At 40.9% G+C, this 12,539-nt stretch overlaps 3 protein-coding genes and 1 pseudogene across 3 annotated transcripts in view; 2 read left to right on the top strand and 2 right to left on the bottom strand.

The window, feature by feature from the left end:
- LOC104783389 overlaps positions 1-1,067 on the top strand; it is a 2,490-nt pseudogene extending 1,423 nt beyond the window's left edge.
- LOC104783387 (protein SLOW WALKER 1-like) lies at positions 1,322-3,184 on the top strand. Its single transcript, XM_010508545.2, has one exon. The coding sequence runs from the start codon at positions 1,456-1,458 to the stop codon at positions 3,049-3,051; it is 1,596 nt and encodes a 531-aa protein (XP_010506847.1). The 5' UTR covers positions 1,322-1,455; the 3' UTR covers positions 3,052-3,184.
- Positions 3,134-8,794, bottom strand: LOC109124659 (sister-chromatid cohesion protein 3-like). The gene is made up of 21 exons (XM_010508546.2): positions 8,669-8,794; positions 8,383-8,587; positions 8,134-8,246; positions 7,950-8,042; positions 7,694-7,857; positions 7,365-7,601; positions 7,087-7,231; positions 6,819-6,997; positions 6,578-6,723; positions 6,370-6,497; positions 6,086-6,262; positions 5,692-5,853; positions 5,403-5,603; positions 5,188-5,325; positions 4,907-5,101; positions 4,650-4,794; positions 4,457-4,563; positions 4,197-4,334; positions 3,831-4,096; positions 3,622-3,746; positions 3,134-3,496 (listed from the first exon to the last, which is right to left on the bottom strand). The coding sequence occupies exons 1-21, from the start codon at positions 8,777-8,779 to the stop codon at positions 3,267-3,269; spliced, it is 3,405 nt and encodes a 1,134-aa protein (XP_010506848.1). The 5' UTR covers positions 8,780-8,794; the 3' UTR covers positions 3,134-3,266.
- LOC104783386 (trafficking protein particle complex subunit 13-like) overlaps positions 9,435-12,539 on the bottom strand; it is a 4,205-nt gene continuing 1,100 nt past the window's right edge. The window contains exons 4-12 of the mRNA XM_010508543.2: positions 11,896-11,998; positions 11,789-11,803; positions 11,301-11,446; positions 10,999-11,197; positions 10,513-10,587; positions 10,299-10,415; positions 10,002-10,046; positions 9,830-9,928; positions 9,435-9,720 (exon numbers count right to left, since the gene is read on the bottom strand). Of these exons, the coding sequence (XP_010506845.1) occupies positions 9,700-9,720; positions 9,830-9,928; positions 10,002-10,046; positions 10,299-10,415; positions 10,513-10,587; positions 10,999-11,197; positions 11,301-11,446; positions 11,789-11,803; positions 11,896-11,998 (820 nt within the window). The 3' untranslated portion in view covers positions 9,435-9,699. The remainder of the gene's footprint in view (positions 9,721-9,829; positions 9,929-10,001; positions 10,047-10,298; positions 10,416-10,512; positions 10,588-10,998; positions 11,198-11,300; positions 11,447-11,788; positions 11,804-11,895; positions 11,999-12,539) is intronic.

The following is a 12,539-nucleotide window of genomic DNA, read 5'->3' as shown; positions in this document are numbered from 1 at the left end:
ACTTGCTGATGCTCAGAGGGTATGCAAACTCGGGTAATCTGGTTCGGATGGAGGAGATGTATCAAGCTGTGAAGCGTCACGTTGACAGGAATGAGATTAAGTTGCTCGAGTCCATGATATGTGCATACTACAGGAGTTCAGACAAGGATAGGATCAGAAAAATCAAGACTTTATGTAAGCTTATTCCCAAGAAAAGTTACAAGCCTTGGTTGTATGTGCTCTTGATACAGCTCTATGGACAAGATGATAATCTACACGCCATGGAGAACTTCATAGACCAGGCTATTACGAAAGGGCTACAGATAGAGACAGATGGGATTATGAGATCGATTGTGGCAAATTACTTCAGGTGCAATGCGGTAGATAAGCTTGCCAAATTCGTGCAGCGTGCTCACTCTGCTGGATGGAAAATGAGCAGGTCGATGTTCCATGGCTTAAAGCTCATGTATGGATCACAAAAGCGTTTTAAAGAAATGGAAAATGCGCTCTCTGAAATGGAACGTTTTAACATAAGCCGGTCCAAGAAGACTCTCTGCATTCTGCATAGAGTATACGCAACGCATGGACATGCACATAAGGTCAATCAAGTCGCAGGAATGATGTTAAAGCATGGACATGATTTCCCACGAGGGCCAGCTATAAGTGTCCCTGCATCAGGAACGATGCAGCAATTTTCAGGACCTCATTATTGACTTCACGTACCTTGCATATTAGCTAGGGCAGTATAACGATGGAGTATAGTGAAGCGATAAGAATCTCAGCAGGAATTATGGGAAAATAGGATACAGAATTGAAATGTTGGAAACGCGCAGCATTATGTAGGAAGGATTGTCTGCATACTCTCTCTCACATCCAGAGGGATTTCGATTAGCAAGGAATTATTTAACCATGGTTGAAAGAAGAAGTTAATATATGTCTTCATTGGCAGATAGAATCTCCATGTTTATTTGGTTGTACAGTGTAAGTTGCTCTTTTGTCATTGTCTCTCTCTGTTGATAGGCATCAAACAGCTTCCTTGCTTGCTTGATTCTTTCATTAATACAACAAACAAATAGTCTTTGTGAGAATCCTTGCTTGTCAAGTTGGGCGGAGCATCATTCTCCAGTTATCGCATTACGGGAATTGGATTTTACTATCATTCATTCATTCGTCTCTTACAAAGCAAGAAGCCTGTGTGGATCTCAACGAAGAATTGGGCTTTTCACTAATGTAGTACGTTATAGTGGGCTTTATCGGTGGTTTGGGTTTCAATTTTTTTCTGTTTTGTTATTAATTATTAAAAAAAAGGAAAAAAGAAAAAGAAATGGTCTAATTGAATAATCAAATTCCCCGGGGGACAAAAAGCCATTGCTTAAACCCTAAAACCAGCAGCCTCCTCCTCCTCCTCCTCCTCCTCCTTCCTCTCTCTGCGCTGCTTGAAGGGCTCTCTTACTGGCTGTGTCGTATAGAAGAGAAATGGAGGAAGAGCTTCGTGTTCGGCTCAATGAGCATCAAGTGTCAAAGGTTTTCCCTGTGAAACCAAAATCAACGGCAAAACCTGTTTCCGAATCGGAGACTCCAGAATCCAGATACTGGTCCTCCTTCAAACCTCACTCCGTTCCTAATCTCGTCTCCTCCGTCTCCGCCTTGGCTTTCTCTCCTGTCCACCCTCACTCCTTGGCCGTCGCTCACTCCGCCTCCGTCTCCCTCTTTTCCTCCCTCTCTCTTTCCTCCTCCCGCCGCTTCTCCTTCCGTGATGTTGTCTCCTCCGTCTGTTTCCGTTCCGACGGGGCTCTCTTCGCCGCCTGCGATCTCTCCTGCACTGTCCAGGTCTTCGACATCAAGGAACGCATGGCTCTCCGTACCCTCCGCTCCCACACCGCACCCGTCCGGTTCGTCAAGTATCCCTTTCAGGACAAGCTTCACTTGCTCTCCGGAGGCGACGATGGAGTCGTCAAGTACTGGGATGTCGCCGGATCAACCGTCGTCTCGGATCTCCTTGGCCACAAGGACTATGTCCGCTGCGGTGATTGCTCCCCCGTCAGCGATTCTATGTTCATTACTGGCTCTTACGATCACACCGTCAAGGTTTGGGACGCCAGAGTCGACAAGTCCAAATGCATCGCCGAGATCAACCATGGACTCCCTGTGGAGGACGTCGTGTACCTGCCTTCCGGTGGAATGATCGCTACCGCTGGTGGTAACAGCGTCAAGGTTTGGGACTTGATCGGAGGCGGCAAGATGGTTTGCTCCATGGAGAGTCACAACAAGACCGTCACCTCTCTCTGCGTCGGGAGGATGGATTCTGCTGAGACCCGACTTGTGAGCGTTGCCTTGGACGGATACATGAAGGTGTTTGATTACGGGAGAGCTAAGGTGACTTACTCTATGAGGTTTCCGGCTCCTCTCATGTCTCTCTGCCTTTCCCCTGATGGTTCCACTCGCATGATCGGAGCGTCTAACGGCATGGTCTTTGCCGGCAAGAAGAAGAAGAAACTCAGCAGAGATGCGGGGGAGAAGAAGAGTTTGAGTCTTTGGAGTGTGAGGGGCCAAGTGGATGAGACTAGAAGAAGGGCGCTGAGGCCGACGTATTTCAGGTACTTCCAGAGAGGGCAGAGCGAGAAGCCATCCCAAGAGGATTACTTGGTCAAGGAGAAGAAAGGATTGAAGCTTACAAGACACGATAAGCTGTTGAAGAAGTTCAGGCACAAGGAGGCTCTGGTCTCCGTGTTGGAGGAGAAGAAACCGGCTAATGTGGTCGCAGTGATGGAGGAATTAGTGGCAAGGAGGAAGTTGATGAAGTGCGTGTCGAATATGGAGGGAAGCGAGTTGGGAATGCTGCTAGGCTTCTTACAAAGGTACTGCACTATGCAGAGGTATTCAGGATTCTTGATGGGACTGACGAAGAAAGTTTTGGAGACAAGAGCTGAGGACATCAAGGGTAAAAACGAATTTAAAGGGCTTCTCAGGAACTTGAAGAGGGAGGTTAACCAGGAGATTAGGATACAACAGTCTCTTCTAGAGATTCAGGGTGTTATTGCTCCTCTGATGAGAATTGCTGGGAGGAGTTGATGAATCAATGCAAGTTTTGTTTGTTTCCTTTTTAATGCTTTCAGTTTTTCTTTTGGTATGCTTATGATATTTCATGGTAATCTAAACTTCGAAATGATGGATTTATATAACAAAGAGCAGTTTTGTTGGGTTCCTTAACTGTATCAACTACGAACAAACTTTAAAAATACATTAATTATGTCCACGAACATATAGATTGATAAGAGCTTTACCCGTCAGTGTCCCTTAGACCGTTCGCCCCTAAGCACTCTCCGTCGTGCAGCAGACCTAATCGTCTCGATTAGAGGAGCGTCCTCGTCTAGCTTATCATCTTCTCTGTCTGACCCGCCACTGATAGACTCATCCTCATCACTTTCGCTTTGCTCATCAAACAGTCTCTTTCGCTCTGTTTCCTGACGTTTTCTTGGCCGTCCCCTGCGTCTTACAGCTGCTGCTTCCTTGTCGTCTGTGGAAAATTGCAACACGGACGGATCATCATAAGCCGAGACTAAGTTTGCAGACATATAACATCATACTCATCTACCTGCATCGATTAAACCAATCAGATCTTGGAGACTGCACATTACATACCTTGTAAATCCTCGTTTTTCAAGCATTTCTCCTCCAAGGTCTCCAATAAGGTAAAGCAAGGACGCCATCCGCTGGGATCTTCGTCTGTATTAACATGCACTATACGCCCTTGAACGTCCCTCTTACTGTTCAGCAAGAAAACAAGAGCACATATAATGTTATTTATTAGTAGAGAGCTTCCTACTTCCTCAGAAAGTCGTGAGTCTTACATGTCAACGATGTCAGGCACTGAGAGTTTTGTTGCAAATGGAAGGATAGCAACTTCCAGAAACAACAGTTGCTTTGGAGCGTCCCTAAATGCAAACGCAACACCTTCCTTTACCACACTCAAAATCTCCAATCTGTATTTGTTGCGAGCAGCACCGATATACATTCCTGAAAGCCCACCTGCAAGCTCCCGGCACACTTCAAGACATTTCTCTGCTCTGGATTCTTCACCGCCACTAGAAAGTTCAGTTGCATACCGTTGATAGGCCTGCCCAATTACATAGTGTCAGCAATTTGCTAAGACTACAAAACTTCGAATCTTCTGAAAATAATAGTTGACCATTATATCATCTTTGTCAAAAGCTTACCCTTTTCAAGGATTCCAGATAGATACTAGAGATGTCATCTTCTTTTTTCCTTAAGCATGTTATAAAATTCTTTATGACGCCTGTTACACAAGGTCCATGCATACCAAGATGCGATATTATCTCTGGTCCTAGATAGCCCTGCAACAGAAAAGAATCCATTAAAAAAGTTTTGATGACATGTGAACATCAATCAATACATCGCAGGTGTCAGTACATAACTAAGATATTACAGCAGCAATGTAAATGCACTTGGTGAGTACCTTCGGCACTACATCACTAATAACCAACTTGCAGGCAGCAAGGGCTGCAACATCTATGTTTGTCTCTTCAGCGTAGTCCTTATTTTCATCCTCCTCATCTGTCTCATCTGTTTCGAAGCCAGGCAAAAATTAATATGTAATTCGGAAAATCAAGAAATGACTGGGTTTTGTCAAAACAAAAACAAAGAGTCACCTGAGGTGTTAAAAATTTCTGCACAGAGTTTCCAAAATTTCTCAAGCAAAACACTATCAGGACAGTATCCTAATCTTTCAAGTTTACTTGAGTCAAAATTTGACTTTCTAAACATACACCATTCTTCTCCAAGTATAGCACAGATCTGCAGGATTGAAGGCTTCATTTTTCAGGTGAAAAGTGACTCATTCCTTGATAAGACAAGCACATATATGGAATGAAATGTGTAAATAAACTGGAATGTCAAAGAGTCTTACCCTGAGAGATAATTGGATACCAAATTTCCTAGATTCCTCAATTCCATTCAGGAAGTACGAAAGCTCCTCAAACAGGGTATCGCGCTTTGATATAAGGGATGATACGGAAGCTTCGGAGACAGCTTCACAATTTATGATGGAGTGCAGAGACCACGTCACATACATTTTCATATTCAGAAGCAGGAAACAAATAACCTAAGAAACCATGACCAACTATTCCATTAAGATGTGAGATACACAGAAAAAAGATAGTAAGAGCTCTAAAACCAATTTTTAAGCACCTCTTCGTCCAAATTTCTGAAATTACGGAGCGCGAAAGCAATATCATCGTAAATGTTCTCAACAAGCACAGGCTTTAACAATTGTAGCTCATACAACCTTTTCAGGTTTACAAGGAGGGAGTATTCATCATTTCCATCCTGCACAGGAAACAGATGTAAAAATTGCATCTATAAAGATGAGTATAAAGATAGATGGCAAAGGAAGCAATGTGTACCTTTACTTCTTTAATTGCAGAAATAAGTTTCTCTAAAAGCTCATCTTCAAGATCTTTAAGCTTCCCACGGGAAAAATCTTGAAGCTCCCCTTTACTTTCTGACGCACAAAATGTTATAGCTTTGACGCAAGATCTTAGTGTTTCCTTCTCCCCGTGTTTGAAGAAAGCATCCTTTATGAGTCGGACTGCAGCCTTAAAACTCTGAAACGGGACAAAAATGTAATTTTCACTGAGAAGGGTGAATAACAAGGAAGAAAACATCCTTTTAGAAACAAAATGCTTTTGGCACCTGCTCCTGCCTTTTAAGAGAATAGAGCTCAAGTTTCATAAACATAATAATCTCGACCAAAGATGACACTTTGGCTTTGTCAGCCATGAATTTACGTAGAAGCTGTGGGTAATTCTTCATCATGGCCACCGTTATGTCTTTCCTATTGTTTTCAAACATTTCCTGTTATTCAAAGCATAGAAACATCAAAGTCATTGTCTTCATAATTGAAAGGGAAAGAGTGTACAAAGAAGCACAAATGAAATACAGTGCCCTATAAGATCCTTTGACTGTATTTTGTCCATTCTAGTTTAGTTCAAGAGACAAAAAACTAAAATATATGTACTCATGCTTCTGCAACGTCATATCATCAGAACAAGGAGATTTCTCAGAAAGAAGAAAGACATAATCTTACTCGCTGAGCTTTACTGTGATACTGCTTTCGATTATCCGTTGAAGGAATTATCTTCTCCCCGACAGCCTTTCTGATCGACGCAAACAGAAGTCTGATCAAGTTTGTTGAGTCCTCATCAGTAGTAGACCCAGTCCGAGGATTCTGATCCAAAAGCATAGAGATGATACACTTCCAGTCCTGTAAGAAAGCAGCATCATGAAGATGATATAAAAACTGTAGAAGGTACACGTCAAAACTATAAAATTAACGTGCAATAGTGAAAAGTAATTTCTCTTAAACTCTACCTTCATGGCCTTCATGTACTCCCAAACATCATCAATTACATAAACACTTAGAATCGGATCTGTGGAGAACTCCCGTAATATTTGTAACATTCTGAAGATATGGATCTCAGAGGACGAATCTTCATGACCTGTAAAATGATGTAATAACTCTGAACCTAGTTCTAAGAGTAAAAAAACTCTAGTGCCAAGGACTATCTCAGGGAAAAACCTGTAAGACTCGATGGAGAACTGTTAAACTTCTGTGCTATCAAGTGGTCATACACTAACTCTCCTATCGCACGTCTGATTTCTTGAGGTTGATCAATAAGCAAATCGTACAAAGGGCCCAGGTCATCATCAGGTATCAGCTGGTGTCTGTACAACAACAAAAAGCTCAGGTTTTAACTCATGGCAGTTCAACAAATTTGTGGTGAAGCTTTGGTAAGGAAAATTATCTTGAGGGGGAATACCTTAGCAGTTGCTTTACAAGCCCAATAGCACAAACAGCTGCAGACATATCAACATCATCAGCCATCTCGATCATTCGACTGGAAAATCTCTCAGTGAATAGACCAAGGGTGGGGACGTTTTCATCTATCTCATAGAGTTTTCGCAATGCCAAGAGAGAAGCTTTCCTCACTCCAGGATGCTTTGGATAATTCAATAAACACAGAGAAGATCAATGACTATTACGAACAGATATTTAATAATTCTTGAAGAGGGGGCAAAGGAGCTTACTTTGTCATTAAGCGTCCATCCAAGATATTTTAAGTACAAATCTTGTAAGAAGAGAGACGGATAAGACAAAATCCAAATGCCCAGAGACTGAATGCATGACATCCGAATATCGTTATCAATATCTCGATATCGGTGTACAAACAACCTTCAATATAAGATGTAATAATGATTTGAGTCAGCAAAACTCAAATTAAAGAAGTATCCATTTCTTTTCTACTCTTTTTGTTTTGCGGGGGTATAATACTTAGCTGATAGCATAATCGCTATTCAAATCTTACCCAGTAAAAATCTTTCGCATCATGTCCTCCAGTGTAGTTATCTGTTCATGAGTAACAGACAACCGTTTGTTGAGGGAATCTACACGAGGACCGTCAGCTCTTTTCTTGCTTTCAGCATTCAATTGTCTTTGGGTGGTTTCTCGCTGTGAACCGAGTGTGTTTGCTACAGAAATGAAAGATGTGACTAGTTGGAGGCCCATTAGCGTGGCAGTTTGGCGGTAAATTCTAGGAGGAGTACTGCGAATAAATAAATAAACGACAATTATGAATAAAGAGAATTCTATGAGCCACATTGTAACCACATATATTTGTAATGTTGGAACACGAACCATGACAGAGCGATAACGTAGTCCATGCACTTGTCGAACAAGACTTTATCAAACAATGGTCCATTCTGGCACTCGATAATCAAATTATCCCAGAATGAAACAAGATTTTCTTTGAAATTCTTGAGTTCCTTCTTTCTCGAACTCTGATAATCTTCACACTCCCCCTATAGGCAAACCGCAATCAAAAGAATATTCTTATGAAGCAAAAAGTGTAAATGAAATAGTCAAAAAAAAAAAAAAGGAAGCAATCCTATACCGCTCTAGCGAGATTAACAAGGGCAACGACAACATCATCAACATCAGTCTCATCAAGGAGTTCTTCCTTGATGGAGTACTTAGCACCGCAAGCCTACAAAATCCATGTAAGACGGAGGTAATGATATGGTTAAGCTTAAAACAATCAGCGACGAGAGATGCAACTTAAAATAAGTTGGAGTTACCTCAAAGAGCATTGACAAGAGCTCAGTGGTAGCAAGTCTGGGAGAGTCTTCATATCTTTCAACCCAAATCTTCACGGCTTTAGGGATAAGATCCCCGTTGCCTTTGACAACCTCTGTTGAAAAAATGAGAAAGGAATAAGGAAACGCTGAGAGTAGGATCTAGCCAAAAGAAGAAGTAATCAATGAAATTGAACTAAGGCCCAGATCTCGAACACCAAAATAGAGCAAAACTGGGAGTAGGTAGGTTACCAATGAGATTCTGTTGAGGAGGAAGGGTGCGACTACGCTTGGGCTTGGGGCGGGTTTCCTGGAAATCGTCGTCAGGAGAAGCAGCATCCTGGTCGCTGGCCTCACTGACGCTCCGCTCCTGATTCACTCCGCCGCTGACGTCAGCCTTGCCGGCCTCACCGCCACCGCCACTGTCGTCATCCTGATCCCGATCTCTACTCCTTTTCTACACACGCCCCGCCCATCCATGGAAAAATCAGAAATTCCCAAATCAAAATAAGAGGCAACAAGGAAAAGAGAGACTCACCTGGCCTTGAGGAGGAGAGTCTTCCATGGTGGTGTTCTGTTCTGTTGCAGACAGACGACGAGACGACGACGGAAAAAATTCACTGAGACTAGTCTCTTCCCCTTTTAACATTTCTAATTTCGCCTGCAATTATTTTTAATAATTTTTTTTTATTTTATTTTATCTTGTGAAAGAACTAATTAATATATTCATAAATTGAAGCTCTGAGAAATTTTTGGTAGTTTATTTCCATAAATTTAAATTAGCCACCAAATCTTAGTTTCACGAGACTAGATTTTGCAAGTTTGTACAACGTAGTTAAATTTTGGGCCCATTAAAGGGACTAATAACGATGTATGTACTATCAAGAAACAAATCTGCAATTGTTGGCCATTTTTGGTTCGATGAGCAACGCATAGCCCTCCCGACCAGGCGACTGCTAAGGCAGGGACGTCCAGAAACTGAGCCACAAAAAGTAGCAATGTCAAATCTGAGATCCTTCTCACCACCGGCAAGCTCTTTGCCCTGTCCAGATGTGTTTTCACATCCCAGCATCCTCCCTCGGCTGCTCCGGTTCTCTCCTTAAGTTTTGTCTACCATTGCTGCTTTAATTGAATTGATTGAAAATAAAATTTGGACAAGGCTGGATGATAAACAATAATAGTATGATTTTTTGTTATAACCACCAAGATTTTTATTTGTATCTCAAGATAAGCAAACGATTGTACTTGTCTGTATTTCTGTATACACATTGACGACGAATGTAATGATTCCCATCAACAATCAATTATTATATTAAAAAAAAAAAATGCTTTACACCAAACAGTTTTGAATTAACATGTTCAAACAGGAAAAGTATAATGGTTTGCAACAAGATACAAACGACAATACATAAATATTACATATGTTAAAGCCGCCGTTTTTTAGAAAATTTTCCTTTTAGAAAGAGAACCAAATCATTTTACACTAATAAACAAAAATTTGAACGCAACAGAAAATTGCATTAACAAAACCTGTGGAGGAAGAACACCACTCGGAGGCTGTCTGAGAAATTAGTCCGACTCTACAAATATCTGCAGTGAAATTACCAACGAAAACAATATCCATTCTGGTGAAATCAATATCCTGTTTGTAACTAAAAGAGTGGGAAGCCCAGAATTAAAAAAAAAAAAGTACACTGACCTCCATCTCTGGAACAAGTTCGTAGGTTTTCTTCTCTCTTGTGTCCAACGCTGTGATCCCAGCGATTTTTTGGACTCCCAGTTTGGAGGCAATAAGATTCTGCAAATATACAGATAAGGTTTTACGTTCTTAAAAGGATGAGAGCACTGTGGACGTGGTCAGTTGGTCATACCAATTGGAAATCATTGGAGCCAAATGCCTCGATCTGGGGTAACATCTGCAAGAGTTTCACTGGTGTCAGTTCCCAGTATAATAAAAGCGGTATAGTGGTGAAACAGCTTCAACTAGCCATTGCAAAGGTTTTGGGTGCCATACGCATTGCATATCCAAACGTGATTCCCAATTCTGACACAGTGTATGTGTACGCAAAGTTCTAACTAGATGGTTTTACTAGTCTGCCACCGTGTATGCTTCCTTAATTGTGGTCAGAAGATTCACAATAGGAAAACAGAAAATTCAGATATGTTACCAGAGCCTGGAGACCATTGATACCAACCGGCTTCTCCATTTGTGATTCATCTTGTGACAGTGAGACCTCAAACGGTCCCAGTTGCCTATCAGTTTGGTTTGTGAGATTCAAGTAAGCCTATGAGAAAATAGTATACACTAAGTTTAAATCCAATGTATATTCAATTATATATTTGGGTATAACCAACATTAGAGAGAACAAACACTTGTATTACCAGAAAGGGTCTATTTAAGTGTATAACAGCTGGAACCTCTACAACTCGCATATTAATCTCTTTACGGCTGACTGGCTGAAAGAAAACAAATAGGAGTAGTTACAATGAAGGAAGTTTGTTAAAAGATGAGGTGAGCATCCAATATGAAGCATACAAGGACATGCAGAAATTTTATATTAAGCAAGCTTTTGTCAGATATAAAATGCAAGGTAGTGAGTATAGGACTGCTAAATAAAGATATATTAGTGCAACCTTAGGAAAACCAAATCTAAGACCACCATACAGATACCCTGACTTAGCTTCTCCAGGTTGTCTGTTTACTTAAGACTATTGATTATATATGAATTGGTGTCAGAAAAAAAAAATGGATGCAATATCTCAAAGCCCTAAGGAAACCAAATACATTCAGACTTGGAGCATAGACCGAGCAGAAAACAATCAACACATTCACGTCATGTTTTCACAGAGTAGAAATTATAAACTTACAGCACCAAGGATTTGTTGTGTTTGTAAGCGACCAGGTTCACCCAAATTTGTGCGCCATGTTATTTGAAATTTACCCAGGATGTTACTTCCCTGGAATTTTGTTGGCCCGAAAACATCTGCAGATGGGTTTAACTTATACAGATAGTTGTGGATACCCCCGCCAGAACGGATAATAACTGGCGATTTAGGTATCAGTGCACTGAGATCACAGATACGGAGAGAGGTGGAACAGAAAATTAGGACAATTGGATAGATTAAGTGGCTAATGATGCACATAACGATTCAGGGAAAATCTGACAGACCTGGCTGAAGGATCTTCTGTTGAATGGCAATCTTCATTTTGTAATCTTACAGCAGTCCATTGCTTGGCAGGTTCAAAATCAACTTGGTCCATAAAGAGGTTAGCTTTTGTATGGTTCTCAATGCAAGCCTCTAAAAATGTGGTCTCCTGGTGTAAAAGATACAAGAATTTCCCAAAATGGACAACGCATGAGATCGTACTTGGATTTTACAACAACCAATAAAATAAAAGAAATGCAGGTTCAGGAAAATAATGACGGGAACTGTGAATATCTACCAACTCTTCTGTTATAAAAAAAAGCTTTACCATTTTTTCAAGATATTGTGGCTTATGATTATAAGGACCAGAAGCAACGTGAACAAAAGATATGTAATATCAATGACACAGCCATATGCATCACATTGTGTACAAACCTCCCATATATGATTCATGTAAAGCACCATATTAAAGAAGAAGAAGAAGTCACAGAAAGAACATTGTCGAACATACCTTTACAACTCGAACCTGCATATGAGAAATATGCAACAGTTAGAAAATCGGGTGAAGGAATCGAGAAAGAAAAGGATAATAGTGTGTGTGACAAGTAGTAAAATCACCTTGGTCCTCACTGAAAGTGGGTTAGCGACGACAAACTTGAAAAACTGGGGAAGATATTTACGCTCACCATCAGCATCGTTGTACAATGCAGAGCAGACCAACCTAAAAAGAGGAATTGGGGTTACGATGGGCATGGAGAAACAGAAAATGACAAAGAAAGTGAGAGAGAGAGAGAGAGTGAACACACGTATGAGCTCCAAGCTCTTTCACATCATGTTCCACAATGAAATCATAGCGTCCGGCGGTCCTTATGGATTCAACAGGAGACTTGGATGTATCAAGAAGTAGAATCCTCTGCCTCTCTGTCTGAATTTCTGCCTACAAATACATATATATATATATAATAAGAGATACATGAATGAATGAATGAATGAATTTGGTCCAAGAAGAAGAAGAAGCAGTAAAATAATAATGAAGAGCAAAAGCGAAAGATGCCTACTACTACTACTACTAGGCACTTATAATGGTTTAACTTAAGTACAGATCGCACAATACACATTAGAAAACAAAAGAAAAATGCAGGTGAGGAGGAACCTTAATGGTAACATCCCGAACTTCGGAAGTGGAACTATTGTTGACGCTGATATAGCTACAGAATGTTTCTCCGAGATAGATCGCTCTGCAACAACAACAACAACAACAA

This window comes from Camelina sativa, chromosome 4, assembly GCF_000633955.1.
Source record: "Camelina sativa cultivar DH55 chromosome 4, Cs, whole genome shotgun sequence".
Lineage (NCBI taxonomy): Eukaryota > Viridiplantae > Streptophyta > Magnoliopsida > Brassicales > Brassicaceae > Camelina > Camelina sativa.
This window is presented reverse-complemented; position numbering and strand designations above follow the sequence as displayed.